Genomic DNA, 17,175 nt, shown 5'->3' on the forward strand with positions numbered 1-17,175 from the left:
TAACCTCTCCGCAATATTTAACTATTTATTTTTGTTTCAGTTCTGCGGAAATTCGTCACAGACGTCGCGTCGAACGCAAGAATCAACTGGAAAAGCAAGTGAGAGACATGAAGAGAAGACAACAGTCGACAGAGCAATGGCAACAGCTGAAGAGGTCTCTATACGTTCCCCTATTGGTCGGAGGTGCCGCCATTTTATTGGGCGGCGGCCTCGCAGCCTACTTCTATATCAATAAAGAATAAACAATCAACGAAAATATTTTCGGATCGGGTTTAGGTCGCACTGGTTGGGACAGGGTGATTCGTCATTTCACAGTGAAACATAATATGAATGTTTCACTGTAATGAAACACCCTATATGTTTGGCTCATAGATTATATATTAATATTTTTTAAATTACTTAAAGCAGTTTGGTCGGTTTCAAGATTAGTCGTCTGCTGACGGTTTTTCTTCCGTATGTTGTTTGTTGATGAGAAAAATTGGTTATGTGACGTCACGTGGAGAAATTATGACGTTTCATATATATTGTATATTTTTTTTATAGTTTATTTACTAGTTATGACTGCATTTATTAATAAACACGACAGTTTTTTATACAACTTACATATCCAAAAAAAAAAGTTGAGTTCCTCAAAACAATTTTTGCAAGCAAAATATTTATTTTTCATTAATATATTTATTTGTAGCAAATGTTTAGACAATTAGAGATTAAAAATTTGAGAACGTTTGGATTGCTAGAAAAAGACTGATACCAATGACAGTTTTTAAAATTCCGGTTTTTATTGGACGAAATCTCTGTTCGTTGTGATACTAAATTAAAAAGAGAAATGGAATAATGGAGTGGGAAATTCAAGCTGGAACGTGTATATATTCATAATAATCGTTAGGAAAACGTATAAGACTTAATGTGTAGTTTTTAGAAAACACTTGGGGATGAAAGTTCGCGTTTTTTTCTGGTACAAATTTTGTAAATAACATACAGCCCCAATATTTTTTATCCAGACTTTTCAAAATCAAACGCTTAATAATTTGTAAGTTCATCCCTCAAGCAACCCTTTAGATTTCAATACAATATTATCACTGAAGTAGCTATAGTTGTAATGTCCATTGTCATTTAATTTTTTCATAAAAATGAATCGAAAGTTACAGGGTCTTTTTGGATTTATAAAAAAAAATACGATAAAAATATCATTGCACGAGACAAGTTGGTATACTGCTAAATAGGAATAAAGTATTTAGAAGACACTTACATCTTATCAGGCAAGTGATTAAGGTAAGAAAATTAAAAATTTATTTCTATTACATTTCATATCAAAAATATGTGTTACTCTTTGAATATCCTGCAATGCCTAACTCTTAAATGCATCGTTTCTTCTTTTTTATCAAATAATAAAATTATGTAATAGATGTACCGGGTGGCCAAATAAGCGTGGTAAGCGGCTGTATCTCAGGACCTGTACATCTGGCAACAATGGAATTTTTTTTATTATTATAAAAGTGGCCATGAGAAAATTCTGGAAATTATTTTTAAGTTCCGTATTTCACCGCAAGAGGGCGCAACTAAAAATTAAATAAAAGAAACGTCTTTTTCTCCGAAAACTTAAACATTAACTTATACTTTTGATATTATTTTTAGTAAACCTAGATAATTTTCTATAATTTTGGTTTATGAATTATTGACGTACGAACGATAGTAGGGGTGGGGGAAGCTATTGAAAGTGGAATCATTAAAATCGGTGTAAATTCTAAACCACTTATTCGATTTGAGCAATTCAAAATTTATTTGCAAGATAAATATAGCTGCTTTAAAAGTCTGATCTCATCACTACCGTGTAGTTCCTAATAAAACCGCCAGAGGGCACAATTTGTAATAATTCCAGTTTTTTTCATTTGGCTCCAAAAATTCAAATTAAATGGTATATTTTTGACATCCTATTTAAAAAGTAAATAAAATTTGCAAAAGTACTGTGAAAACCGCACGATGATATATTTGCTCGTTTTAAAGTTATAGCGAATTAAAGTTTTTTACGCACCGAGCTTAAACTTACGTACCGCCATCTAGTGTCTCGCCTAAAAATCTCTAATTAGTATTACCACAACTAGGATACCATGATGTTGTCATAATTAATAAATTATGAAAGTAATAATTGATTGATAAATTATAAATTAATAATACCTATGTATCACAGAATGACTGGAAGTTTATGTGACTTTCTTAAGGCGAATAATTTTATTAACGAATTTCTTTTTATATTTAAATTATGGTCCTGAAAAGAACCGATTTTAAACCCAAACATATTTGGTATTTAATGCCTCGATAGGTGTTCAAACCTGCTTTCCATCACATTCCAAATAAGCTTCCAACCTTCTTGGGGTGGATAAAACTGCTGTTTCGATTTCAGCAGCTGATATTTCATTTATTGCACCACGGATTCTGTTTTCCATATCCTGTCTTGTTGTAGGTGGAGTTTGGTACACAATATCTTTTAAACGACCCCATAAGTAAAAGTCTAGGCATGTCAAGTCGGGTGACCTGGCCGGCCAAGGATATAGACTCCCCCTTCCGATCCAGCGCCCTTGAAAGTAATTATTTATATGATGCCGCACCAAACGGGAAAAATGTGCTGGGCACCCGTCCAATTGGAAATACATGGTCCGTCTTACTTCCAATGTCAAATCTTCCATTAAAATAGGCAAGGAATTTGCTAAAAATTGCAAAAAAACATTACCGGTTAATGTGCCATCAAAAAAATAAGGACCAATAATTTTCATTCCGATAATGCCACACCACACGTTTACACTCCATCGGCCTTGGTGCTGGACTTCTCGCATCCAACGAGGATTTTCAACCGACCAATAATGCATATTTTGCCTGTTGACTTTCCCATCCCTACAAAAAGTGGCTTCATCGGTCCACAGAATCTGTGACAAAAAATCCCTGTTTTCGCGAATCATTGCTAGTATCCATTGGCAAAAATCAATTCGGGGCTCAAAATCATGTTCGTTTAGAGCTTGGTGTAGGATTATATGAAAAGGGTGTAGCCTTAAAATAAAAAGAAATGCCTATATTCGAGAAGAAAATTATAATAAAAAGATGTATTACCTGTGGTCTTTAAGTATATTTTGAACAGTAGTTCGAGCTATTCCCAAATCTAAAGATAACGCACGAGTTCCAATATGCCTATTAAACTCTACGTAGGCCAACACATTAATAATGTTTTCTTCAGTTCTGCAGTAGAGCGACGCCTTCTAAATTTGGGCTGACTAAAACTCCCAGTATCGCGTAGTCGCTGTACCAACCGTGGAAAAATTCTTCTGCCATAATGGCGGCGATCTGGCTAGCGAAGGGCATACTGTCTTTCAGCTATTGCTGCATTTTGAAAGCACTCAAAGAAAACCGCAATCAAATCCACAGCTTCATTATTTGTTAAAGGCATTTTACAAAAAATCGAGCAAAGAAAATTGAAAACAGATTTAAACTGGCCGTCTAATAAATATTTGACGTTTCCATACAATGCTTTTTAAAAGTTTCTTTTGTTTTTGCCGCCTACTATACGTTAACTAGACATTCTAAGGCCGAGCGCTAGATGACGGTATATAAGTTTGGACTCGGTGCGTAAAAGACTTTAATTCGCTAGAACTTTTAAACAAGCAAAGATATCATCGTGCGGTTTTCACAGTATTTTTGCAAATTTTATCTACTTTTTAAATATGATGTCAAAAATCTACCATTCGATTTGCATTTTTGGAGCAAAATGAAAAAAACTTGAATTATTACAAATTGCGCCGTCTGGCGGTTTTATTAGGAATTATAGGGTAGTGATGAATTTACACCGATTTTAATGATTCCACTTTCAATAGCTTCCCCCACCCCTACTATCGTTCGTACGTCAATGATTCATAAAACCAAAATTATAGCAAATTATCTAGGCTTACTAAAAATAATATCAAAAGTATAAGTTAATACTTAAGTTTTCGGAGAAAAAGACGTTTCTTTTATTTAATTTTTAGTTGCGCCCTCTTGCGGTGAAATACGGAACTTAAAAATAATTTCCAGAATTTTCTCACAGCCACGTTTATAATCATAAAAAAAATTCCATTGTTGCCAGATGTACAGGTTCTGAGATACAGCCGCTTACCTCGCTTATTTGGCCACCCTGTACTATATATTATAGAAAAAATATCGACACTTTTTTTATAATTTTATCACAAAAAAAAGGTTTCCTTCTCATTTGGCACCCTATGCAAAATATAGTTAGTTGTGAAAATGTTTGGATAACTTACTTAAAACATATTATCTTTACGTTTTTCTATGACACAACTGAATACGGAATTTCTTAGACTAAGTGCAAGTAGAACTGCTTCAGTATTTTTTTTATCTCTGCTTCTAGATTACTCGATTTATCGTCTTTGTAAAGCGATATTTGATCACTCAGATGCTGAAAAGCTTGAGCTTGATTCAAAATTTTGCTACTTTGTGCCCACGGTTGTTTACCGCAAATAATCAGATGGAAAAAGTAGCCGAAGAATTAATTCATTCAAATAACAGAAAAATGAATGGCTCAAAAATTAAACTATCCAAATGGACTTAAATGAGCCTTAATAACGGGATTCTTCTAATCATGCTCAAAAATGTTAAAATACACCGATGAGATATTTTTTCTGAAATATAATCCTATTACTTGTCTAATAAGTTGGCATATAGTCGCATTATTATTACAATCGACTCGTAATCAGAAGTTTTTGAATGATAATATGAGATATAATAGATTTGTTTATATACCCAGGATCTGCAGTTTTATATATTGACCTTTCGAGCTCGTTACTTCTTTTCGATATCCTACCTAGCTTTATCTTTTTTATTGAAATGGAAATGAACGGAAAAATGTATCGTTAAAGATTTAAATTAATATTTCTTCTAAATACGCATATACAGTCGTGACAAAAAGTTAGAGCACCTTTAAATTTATTATTCCAATTAATATAGCTTAAATCCAATTTTGTAAAATACCCATTATTTTTTATAATTTTTCGGCATTGACGTAACGGCATTTTCTCCTCAGCATACGGCACTATAAATTCTTCTGATATTTGCTTATACTGGAACCTGTTCGTAATACCTTCAATCTTGTGGAGGGACCCCATACCATAGTTGGAGAAACACCCCCAAACGATAACGTTACCACCTCCTTGTTTTATTGTGGTGCGGGTGTACGCGGGATTCAGCCTTTCATTGATAGGCCATCTTACGTAATTTATACCATCACTCTGGAATAAACTGAATTTGGATTCGTCGCTCCATATGATTCTTTTCCACTCGGAATCCGACCAGTGCCCCTCAATCCCAATCTCAACTTACCTCAATCCCCATAGTTTCCGAAATACGAGGCCGGATTTTATTAGAGCCAATAAAGGGGTCATTTTTGGCAATCCTTAATATTGCTTTATCTTGTAATAAAGTTGTTTTTCTTGTTCTCCCAGACTTTTTCTTTTCAGGTACCTCTTCCGTTTCGTGATTTTTCTTTTCAGATACCTCTCCCGTTTCGTGAAATCTCTTTAGAATACGGGAAATAATACTTTTGTTTAAGGAAAATTTTCTAGCGACATTAGCCGGGTTATCCCCGTTTAAAAAAAAAAAACAATGCGGTTTTTAATATCCATTGATAGACATTTGCCACGAGACATGTTGCTATTGCTATTCGATAAAATCTTCACTATTTGCGGTTTTAACATTAAATGAGTTAAAGCGTGTCATAAAAATTCCAAAGTTGCCCACTTTTTTCCCGCCTAGAAAATAGTTGGCATAAAAAAAACACAAAATAATATAAATTGGAATATGTTTTTATCAAATTATATTTGTCCACGGCGTCTGCTTAGATAGAAGAAATATCTGTGATATTATATTAAATATACGGAAATTATTGGGGTTTTTAAAAAGTTGCGCTACTCTTTGCCACTACTTTAAGTATATATTTTTCTTTTTTTCAATAATTGAGCATATGACACACTATTTCCTAGTTTCAATGTAAATTTAAATTAGTCTGAATTTCTTTTTTATCTTTTTAAATTGCTTCTTTTTAATTTAAATTTCTATTCTTCGATGGTTCGAAGGCTTATTCGCATAAACATGTGACTTGATACCCTGTGTGACTGATAACACCACAGTCACATGTCATCAAGATCAAAATACTGCATTACCTTTTTTGTTTTCGAACAAAAACTGTCCAATTATTCCTCCAGATTCTAATATACACCATACAGTGACACGTTTTGGATGCATGGGCTTCTGATGAATCATTCGCAGATTTTCCAATTCGTAAAGCCCCAAATGCGACAGTTTTGCGTATTACCGAAGCCATTGTAAAAATGAGCGTCATGAATAAAAATCTTTTTTATTTGCAAAATCGGTGGGTTGATCAAGGAAATAATTGGTGAATTCTCTTCACTGTGCTGGTCTGTTGGCAAAAAATGTTGAGTTAGTTGGATTTTGAAGGCATGCAGTTGTAAATCTTTAGTAAGAATTCGCTGGAGAGTGCCTGTTGAAAAGGGTTTAGGCCTATTTTCCGTATCTAGCTTGTTTTTACAGTGAAATACATGTGACCAAAAAGAGGCAAAATTGAGATTAGTTTTTTTTTTTTTTCAAACAATCAACTTTTTTGGAACTATCTCTACTTTACATATAATTTCTGTAAGAATAAGTTACAGTGATTAAAATATTCGGCTCTAAGAATAGACAATCATTTTTGCTAAAAATAGGCCAGACATTTTAAGAAACTTATGCGCCACCCTTTACACGAAGTTAATTGGTATAAAAAGAATGGTCTATTGATGCGTTTTCATCTTCAGTCATTCTGAAAGAATTCTTCATCTTTTTCATCTCAGTGAGTCTTTCATTCTTCATCTTTCAGTGCATTTGAAATTCGGTATTTGAAGCCACACAAGAGATGTCCAAAGGTGAAGTTGAATATTAATGTTAAAACTTTTTATTTAGCGACGTTAATCTAAAGAGGTCACTGTTTTGTTTTTAAACCAGGGATAACCTTCTGTGCATTTTAAGTGTCGGGATATAATTTGGTATTTTGAGTTGTCCTTCGAAACAATCATTATTTTGTTTATCCATCGAAAATATTGGAAACAACTTCAAACCTTTAGGTTATTCTTTTGAGTTGCTCAAGTGGGCTAGCAAAAAGTGATACTAAGGTTAGCAGCTTTATAGGTTAGATAAATTGTACTTTTTTTGCAGATATTCATTAATTTTTTCTTCTTCTGGTACATTTAATTAGTGACTTTAATAATTAACGTTCTCTGCATAAGGCAGCTACTTACTATCGCCGATATGTTATTTATTCTGTTGCCTCTAAACATATTAATTTGTCCTAATCTGTTTAGTCAAAAAAAGGTCAAAAGTCAAAAATAGCTTTATTGTTACATAACATAATATGTTATTAACAAACCATTATATAAAACTTTAAAGATAGTTGACAACATGATCTTTTACAAAAATATAAATATTTTAACAATTCTTACATACATAGAATATAGAACCCACGCAACACAATTAAAATAGTAAGAAGTCACATCACGCTACGCAAATCTTCTCACTATCAGAAAGTTGTATTTAAATGAACGAGAATAAAATGCTTTTGCAAGTAAAAGTTTATATTTTTCCTATAAAGTTTTTCACAATTTATTAGCCTTATATAAAGGGGTAGATGGTTAAAAAGCCTTCTGCCCCCATACACAATAGAGGACTTAATCTGCTCACTTTTTCGGGTAGGCTTTTACTTTAGTATTGCATACATTCGAGAAATAAACGTGGAAAATTCTGTGTTTTAAGTGTTTTGAATAGTAATAATCCGTATGGATGGGCCTTTTCACATTTTTAATGATCGCAGTATGAGTTAAAGCATCAAAACATACGAATATTCAATAGCCATTAAAGTGACTAGTTGGGTGTATTTCTAATATATTTGTCATATTTAGCAGTGTATCAACAAAACTAATGTAGCACCACAACTTTTAGTTATTAAGCATTCCTTTCAAGTGCCTTGATTTTACACCTAAAAGCCGTGGCAGAAAATCTGTATTGATAAGAAATATAGGATAAGTTTAGACGAAAAAAAGTGGCAATCTTGTTAACCTTTTTTTTTTAATTAGTTGCTTTTACTTTAGTTACCTTTGTATATTTTAACGTGGTAGCAAATCTATGACAATACTACTGTATTGGAAGTTTTAGAGCACTGTACAGGGTGCTTATTTTATAAAGAAGTTTTATTCCACCTGTCTGTATATTATGTGTCTACAATCAAAAGTAATTTTTTAAGCAGTATATCGACAACTTATTATGACTTTTAATAATGTGTGTAACGAAGTATTATAAAAACTACTATATGTGATTATTATTATTATTATTACAATTATTATAATTGCAACATTTACGTTACGTTACGATTATTATAGCAATAGCGCTACATTCTTATTGAAGCATTTTCCAAATAAATTATTTTAAATTAGTTTTGATTTTTACTCGATTGTGTGGACAAGAGATAGGAATAGCATATTTTACCTGCAAGCTTATATCTACCTTCATACGCTTTTCTCATTATTGCGTTATGTAAGGATAATTAATAATGGTAATAATTACCGAATTTAATAAGGTAGACTTTATTCAGTTATTTTACAATATAAATAAGCCTTTTTCTGTTTTCTAGCCTCCCTATATTACGGTTTTAAATGTGGCCTAGAATTTATATTATGAAAGTTTAATAATGATTTTAGCAATAAATTTCCGTAGAATTTATCGCATTCCTCGATAATGTAAAATCCTCTCTTGTGGAGGATTTTATTTATTTATTATTGTGGACTTTATTCTATCATTATAGAAATTACCAACTGTTAAATTTTTTATCCATTGTTCCAGTAATGCTTTGTGCTACTAGCATTAATATTGGCAATATTTTGGCATTAATTTTGCAACCACAATTTGTTGGCAGTTTTTTCATTTTCCACGGTACTGCGGTAATCGATTTCTCGAAAAGTGGGCATAAGAAGGTTTTAAAGTTTTTTTTTTACAAATTTTATTAATGTAGTGTTACCGCTTCTATATTAAACCTGTAATATATTTGTAACTTTAAAAAATTTCGGACGTTTTATATTATCTACATTGTCCCATACCTAAGCACTTAATACCTTTTTGTCATTATTTTAGATGGTATGTAAAAAAAATACGTTTGCAGGCCGATTCCCATGAATTTTTTCTATGCAATATTCAGGAATTTTTTCTATACAAGCTTTTAATATAAATTGAAGTTTAAATTGCTAATCCAAGTATCTAAAATTACTTAAAAACGGCACATGGATAGGACATTCTACATATATTCTACCAAATATATAATAATCAGGTTGACAAACCTAAAATATCAAAGCCGTTTCGGATTTTTTTTATAACAGTGCCAATGCCGCATTACTGAAAACATTTTTAAATAAAGTATTTTTACCTTTATTTGACCTTTTCTAATTTTTCAAGCCTTTTTTTCGGGAAAACGATCGCCGCTCTTCATCATGCACGTCCAAAACTTCATAATCTTACTCAAGAGTTTTTGTAAACAGATTTTCTACACTTCTCGGGTTTTAACCTATAACATAAATTATACACGATTAATATATTTTAACATATCACAAATACCAACAAACGTATGTCGAAACAAAAAAAAATCCTCACAAAAACACTATTTCTGTCTCTTTTTCGCACACACCGCCCCCTCTCATTATACCTTAGCCTTCTTTTTCAGGCCGAAGACGTCCCACCCGGAAGACTGACATTTCAAATTTTTCTGGAAGCGCCTGGACTACGAGACGTTCCGATTGGTCGAGGACAAGTTCTGCGGCCTGACGTTTTGAGGGCTCCGGGGGCCATTCAGGAGGCACGAGCCATTTTTCGGCCAATCAGAACGCCCAGATAGTCGCGCCACGATCGGTTGTTAAGTTTTGGTCTGAGTATTTATTAAGTGGGATGTAAGTAGTATGTGGTTGTCTATATTTTTGTGATAGGCGTTTTTTCGTTTTTATTTTTTGAAGCTACTTTTTTTATTAATTAGTCTTCTTGAAGCGTAAATTGGGACCTTTTTAGTATGCCTTTAATTGTAAGTTAATTAGTTTTTATCTAATTTGTGTTTCGTTTACGATAAACCCTTGGTAGGTGTCTATGCCAAGAAAGCTAAAAAACTAGGCCTTAGATAAAACAAAATAGAGATTTATTAAACTGAATACAATATTGTAAGATAACAAAAGAATTATAATATTATATATAGTAAATTCTACACTACATAGTAATTAATTTGTATAGACAATTTTTATACACTAAATAAACAAATGAAAAAGAAAACTATTACTACATGTTTTGCACAACTAGGTAATGAAGATCAGTTAATTCTTCCTGATTACCAAGCTTCTGTCTTAGTTTTTTTAATTTTTCACCATTGCTGCCAAGTAAAGCTGCTGACTTGCTATACCCATAACTTTTTTCTAAATCTGACCTTATAGACTTTTTAAGGTTTTCTAACTTCTCTTTCTCAGATTTGTAATCAACTGTTTTATTTAAAACTAATGTTCTATATAAAGTTTTCGGGAAAATATTACAATTTTTAATACTTAAAAACATATGATGCACAAAATTAATTAACCGGTCTTCATTAGGATAGTAAACCCTCACAAAAATATCACTATCTACCTTATTATTAAAGTCTTGCTGATGTGATACAAGCAAAATGTCTTTAAGTGTTCCTGATGAAAGATTGCTTGGTATGAAATATTTTAGCTCCTTTAAATTTATTGCAACTAAGGAGCAGAATATCTCCAAAGTACTTAATAAATTTGTAGTCCAATCTTTTGGGAGGCATAACACCAAATCAATACAGTGATTACTAGAAACTACTGATAAAAAATTTATTAAACTATCCTGTTCTTCTCCAAAGTTAATTTGTAAGTTATCTTCCAAAGATAATTCTATGTTAGGTAATTGTGTGGTAACTTTTTGACCATTTATACTACATATAATATAACCAATGAATGTATGGTGTAACTGACCAAGAAATTGAGGTTTTTCTACAGTTAAAGTCGCATAGCAAATATCTAATATTCTGTATGTGTTAGTCCATTGTTTGATTGCTCCACACAGTACACTGGCACATTCATAAGGCTTGGAACAAAGCTTTTGTTCATGTACAAAAAAATAATGTTCTTTGTAAATAAGATTATTGTCAGTTAATAGATTGATTTCAAGGTATTCAAGGCCTTTTGGACAGACTATTTCAAACCCTATGATGTACTTGTTGTTAAATGCTCTTTTCCATAAATTTTGTACTCTTATGTCTTGAGAATTTTGTGAAACTTCTGATTGTAAAGCTTGTTTCCTTTCCTTTAAAAGGGTGTCAAAAAGCTCATTTTGGAGGGTGATTTCTTCAAGTTTACTAGATAGAAACATTCCAATTTTATCATCTGAGATACCTAACAAGTCTTCGAAGTCTATATCCATATTTGTTGATGGTTGGTATTGAGTGAGTATAAATTTATTGTTTTCCACGAACGACTGTTTTTGGAAGAGTAGTGCTAATTAGAGGATAATTCTGAGGTAAATATGAAACATTCACATTCGCTTTATATAATAATTTTTATTGATTTGTTTTGAATTTTAAATGTAAATAATACCCTAACCATAGAAATGTCTGACATTTAGGGTAAATAAATAATGAAGCTTCATTTATTATGTCAGTCGGCACGTGGGCTTTGCAATGTAGCAACATAAATCGACAACGGAATAAAATTGCGCCATTACGAGAAGCATAAGCACAGAACACAAATATATAGAGAAGTGGTGGTTGCATACAAACTGAAGAAATTCTTATAACAAATCAGCTAGCGTCCTCTCGCTTGGCAACGGAAACTGTAGTAACTAACTTGACAGTTTGACGTGCCTAATTGGACCAATCAAAATGGTAGAAAGGCGGGAAATCAAATTTCATTTAATCTGACAATCTTATCATTTAATCTTAATATCGAAAGCAAACGCCTAATCAAAAAGGTTACTCATAGAGAAAAGGGCCTTTTTGATTAGGTGTTAGCATCAGATATTGATCTGAACAAAAATAAAAGTTTTCAGCTTTATTTTACATATCTAATTGAGTTAATTTACTGCAATAATGTACGACAGTGTACTAACAATAGTGTACGGCATATCACTAATTGGACAAATGGAAATAGAAAGAAAGAAAGAAAATGTGCTATATTACGTAAGAATAATCTTGTGTACAAGCATCCTAGAAGCTAAAAAAACAAAACACAAATACAATTTCAAAAATTGACAAAACAATGAACAAAATTAAACACAACAAGACAAAACTTTTTGAACATACTTGAATTAAAGATAACTAAATAAAACAATCAATTACTAAATAAAGGTAAACTTGTTGACAAAACTAGAGAAGAAAAAAGGAAAAAAAGAAAACTTTCCAACATGTCCAAGGTTAAAACCTATCTTTAAAAAAGTCATCCAGGTTATAATATGCCTTAGCCAATAAAAGCGACATTAATTCTCTTTTAAATTTCTTAACATCCGATATATGTCTAACACACAGAGGAACATGATTGTAAATTTTTTTACTTATGTAAATTAATGAGTTTTTGGTAAGGGAAGACGTAGGAACATCATTTACACGACGAGTCAAATGGCCAGTGTCAGAGGGTAGTTTGGGAATTTTGTGAATAAGAGCAGCTGTTTCTAAGATAAAGAGTGAAAAAAGAGTTAGGATATTTTCAGAAATGAAGAGGGGTTTGCAAGAATCTCTTAACTTAGCAGAACACAGGTATCTAACTGCTTTTTTTTGAATAAAAAAGATAATGTTAAGTAGCCCCTTATTGGTTAAACCCCAAAAAGGCAAGCCATACCGAATGTGAGATTCAATAAGTGAAAAGTACACTGAACGTGCAACCACCTCTCCCAGCTCTTGCTTTGCCATTCTTACTGCAAAACATCCAGAAGATAATTTCCCAGCTAAATGTAAAATATGATCTTCAAACCGAAGGCGACCATCAATGGTAATTCCTAGGAACTTGCAGCACTCTTTATTCTGCAAGAGGGAATTTTCGTCAAACATCAGACCCTGAACATCGCACTTAAACCCCATAATAGACGTCTTTCTTACATTAAACACGAGCCTGTTGGAAGCACACCACCCTGATAAAATCTGAAGGTCTTCAAGGATACAAGTCTTAATATAATCAGAATTTTTATGGCTCCATAGTATGGTGGTATCATCAGCAAACTGAACCACCTTGCCCTGCAGTTTCAATGAACTCAAGTCATCCACATACAGTAAAAATAACAGTGGTCCCAACACTGAACCCTGGGGAACGCCGCATTTTAGGGATCTAGAGGCAGACAAACGCCCAGACACTGTAACCTTCTGAGTACGATTTGATAGATAGGACTCAAGCCATCGCAACGCTACGCCTCTAAAACCATATTTATCGAGCTTAGATATATATATATAATAAAACAATGTTTTTCTTTAATACATTTATTATTTAATTTTCCTGAAAAAAAATTACTTAAATTAATATACATTATATACAATAATTTATTATAACAGACATTATAAAAATTAGAATTAATCTAAAAATGTTGTCAAAATTTTCGGGCTATTTTCTCATTGTACATCTAAAGGCATTCCCATTAGATTAATAATATCCTCATTTTATTAACACATAGATTCAATAGAGGGTGAATTATCGGAGCCACCGTAATATAGATATCTATATTACGGTGGCTTCGGAATTATCCGTATTTAATATATACTTGTATCTGTTTGCTAAAGAAAAATTAAACAGAATTTAAAAATATTTAAATTATAATTTAAATATTAATTTTTAAAATTAATTAAAAATTCTATAGCAGAATATTATCGAAAGAAACCATATACCAATTTACAAAACAAAATTAACTCTTTGAAAATGAAAACAACTTTTTAGTATAAACATATCATCGGCTTAAGATGCAAATGGCTTAACTCCAAAACAGAAAATTGATCAGGAGATGCAACTTGTCAGAAGGAGAAAAAATATAATAGAACAAGTTTAAGATACAAGTCTTTGTATGTATGATGTAGCAATAAAAAAATAAAACAATATGAAAACTTATTTTGCTTTATTATTTTTTCTCCTTCTGAGAAGTTTTTCGTGTCTACTGAACAATTTTGTTTTGGATTTACCCCATTTGCATCTTAAGCAGACGATATATCATTTACATAGTATATATTTCTTGGTTTTTTATAATACTAACCATATATCTTGGAACTATAATATTAACAAAAACTTAATTCAAGGACAGATGTTTACATAAAATAAAAATAAACTATTGTTATAAGAAAAACATTAATTCTGATCCATTCCGGGTGCTCAGGTCTCTTAGTCTCTATACCGATGTCTCGTCTCAGTGAACACAGGAAGTGGTATGATATGAGCATGAATTAAATAAAGAAAATAGGCAGTGCAAACCTTAGAAATCAATTTACTAAGTGATTCATGTGAAAAAAGAGAAAATAAATGTTTAAATAAATATGTATTGTAGTGTAATGCCAGCAGTAGGTATCAGCATTATTAAAATTTGTGGAGAACTGATCGGAAGAAATTCTATAGCTCAAAGTCTTAATAAAATTAACATTGCATATTGCTCTACATGTTTTTCTTGTAATGGGAACTGAAGGAAATTAAAAAAATCTTTTATTACTATGTTTCTCAGAACCATTTAAAATATACTTGATCTCTTACATCAAGGAAATTGTCAGGAAAATTTTAAATCAATTTTTAATTGTTGAATAGAAAATGAGAGGCCATACCTTTTGTAATATGTATTTATAATAATCAAGTTAAAAATTAAATACTTGAAAAGTGAAACTTCTTCATTGAAATCAACTGAACATGATTTTATTAAAGACTTAAGATTGACAATACAAAAACACAATAGTAATAAATAAAATCAGATTTTCTTACCAGAAACCTAGAATTTCTTGCTGCAAATCAATTAAAACATTACTCCCAATATTGAAAGAGAACTTTTTTGAAAAAAAGAATTTAAAATAACATCCTTAAAACAAGTAGCAAATTCAACCCACGCTTGCATTGCATTCATTGAAATCATAGAGTAATTAAAAGCACAGAACACAAATATATAGATTAAAAGTATAAAAAATTATAAATTAATATTCATTTATAGAGAAATGAATATTAAAAGAGTTTCGAAAGGTAGCCTAACCTGATCATCAAGTTCTAAAGCTTAACCTAACAAATTTAGTTCGGTTAGACATCGAGGGCCAACTTCTGTCATAATTGTCATTAGATTATCGATTTTCTTTCGTTCCTTGCCACCACCCACCTTCACATCATCGATCGTCATGATACTAATACTCGAGAAGATAAACCCACGCGCATGAGATGAGCCTATATCTCTCTCGCACGCCTGACGTCAGTCGATGACAAATTTCCCCAGGAACAACTTTTAATACATGAACAGAAGAGTTTTATTTAATACATTTTAATAAGACTGAATTAGTTTTTGCTTTAGATGTTCAAAGGATTTAGGGTTAGGGCATGGTTTATTTGTTTTGTGTGTATTTTGTGTGACAAATATGGCAGAGTTTATTAAATTATAATAATTAAAATTTTTTTATCATGGTGTACTGTGCAGTTGTGGGTTGTTCAAGCAACAACAACAAAAAAAGTAAGGTAGTTTCGGATTGCCGATTCTTTAGATTTCCAAAGGACAAACAAGTTTGCCGACAATGGATTACAAAACCATTTTAATAACACGTCTACCCATAAGCAATTTAAAAAAATATAGATTATAGATACTTAAGAAAGTGAAATTAATTGGTTGTATGTCATCAATGGCATCATGCATTTTCTTTTGGCATTTACTGGTAACACTATTATTACCAACAGCCAATGGGTACTCATATGTATACTTAGCGCACACAATTTTATGAAAGTTAATTGTCACAATAGGCTGTATATTAATCCTCTATTTTTGTTTTATTTTTTTTACAACATAATAAAATATGTACATATTATATCACTGATATTTTTCTGCAGAGGCATTCGTCTAAAGTAAAGAAAAGTTAAATAAAAACCATAAATCCTTTTTTTTTTGGCTATAAAGTATTATTAATTTATTATTAATTAACAAGCCTTCAGACGTTTCATATTGTGTATATTTATTTTCAAATTAAAATCCCTCAAATAATAAAAATCGTTTTTTAAACCTTATCCAAAACCAAAATAGGCATTTATATTATATAAGGCTTTACTATCCTTGCACGGATCCACGAATCCTACATACTATTAAGGAAATATTTTACATACTATTATAATAATCATAGCATATTTCATATAACAAAATATAATAATACTTAATAAGTAATGTTAAATAAAAAAGGCTTTAAAATACTGCTTTTCCAACTGACAAACAGAATTTTTGTCATCGAGTGAGGTCATGCGCAAAGTCACGAAATTGCATCGCCAAGTGGGTTTATCTTGCCAGTAATAGTATCATGATCGATCGTCGCCATTGCTATATATTTGTGTTCTGTGATTGCTTATTCCTTTTTATTTTGGCGTCCATTGGGTGTGTCCTTTTGTTTTTTTTTCTCAACAAAAAATAGTTCAAAATGTAGTTTAAAGTGATTAAAGTGTAATTTTATCATTTATAGAAGCTGTTTTTGTGTGGTTTCAGATCCCTAGGATGGGGTAAGTGCAATTTTTTTTATCAAATATTTTTCACCATGTTGTAGGTCATCTAAAATTGTTGTTTACCATTTTAAAACTGCCCTAATAATGTTATCACCAGGAAAATTCATTTTTAAATGCAAGGCACCTACTTGTTCTAATACATACTATTGGCCTATTGAGGATTCATACAAAAATAAAACTTTCTTTAAATTTCCTGAAAATGACATTATTAGGAGGTCCGAATGGTTTAAAATACTTGGTTGAAGCCCAACCTCAACAAGGTGTTATTTATGTCAAGACCATTTTGATGATATTTCATTTACTAGTACTATACATACTCATTTAAGAAAGTGTGCTCTCCCAATTGCTGGCCCAAGTATTATTCAAAATGCCCCAG

The 17,175-nt window shown here is 31.6% G+C and overlaps 1 protein-coding gene across 6 annotated transcripts in view; it reads left to right on the forward strand.

The window, feature by feature from the left end:
• LOC126739462 (tyrosine-protein phosphatase non-receptor type 2) overlaps nucleotides 1–10,386 on the forward strand; it is a 57,958-nt gene extending 47,572 nt beyond the window's left edge. For 2 of the 6 annotated variants that reach the window (XM_050445162.1, XM_050445172.1), the window contains 2 exons: nucleotides 41–154; nucleotides 9,791–10,386. In XM_050445162.1, coding sequence (XP_050301119.1) covers nucleotides 41–154; nucleotides 9,791–9,818 — 142 coding nt within the window. In that variant the 3' untranslated portion in view covers nucleotides 9,819–10,386. Of the gene's footprint in view, nucleotides 1–40; nucleotides 8,513–9,790 lie in introns of those variants that run through there. The other 4 variants (XM_050445143.1, XM_050445153.1, XR_007661638.1 and 1 more) reach the window with 3 other exon arrangements.
• Nucleotides 10,387–17,175: the final 6,789 nt, after the last annotated feature.

Source organism: Anthonomus grandis, chromosome 1 (assembly GCF_022605725.1).
Source record: "Anthonomus grandis grandis chromosome 1, icAntGran1.3, whole genome shotgun sequence".
Taxonomy (NCBI): Eukaryota; Metazoa; Arthropoda; class Insecta; order Coleoptera; family Curculionidae; genus Anthonomus; species Anthonomus grandis.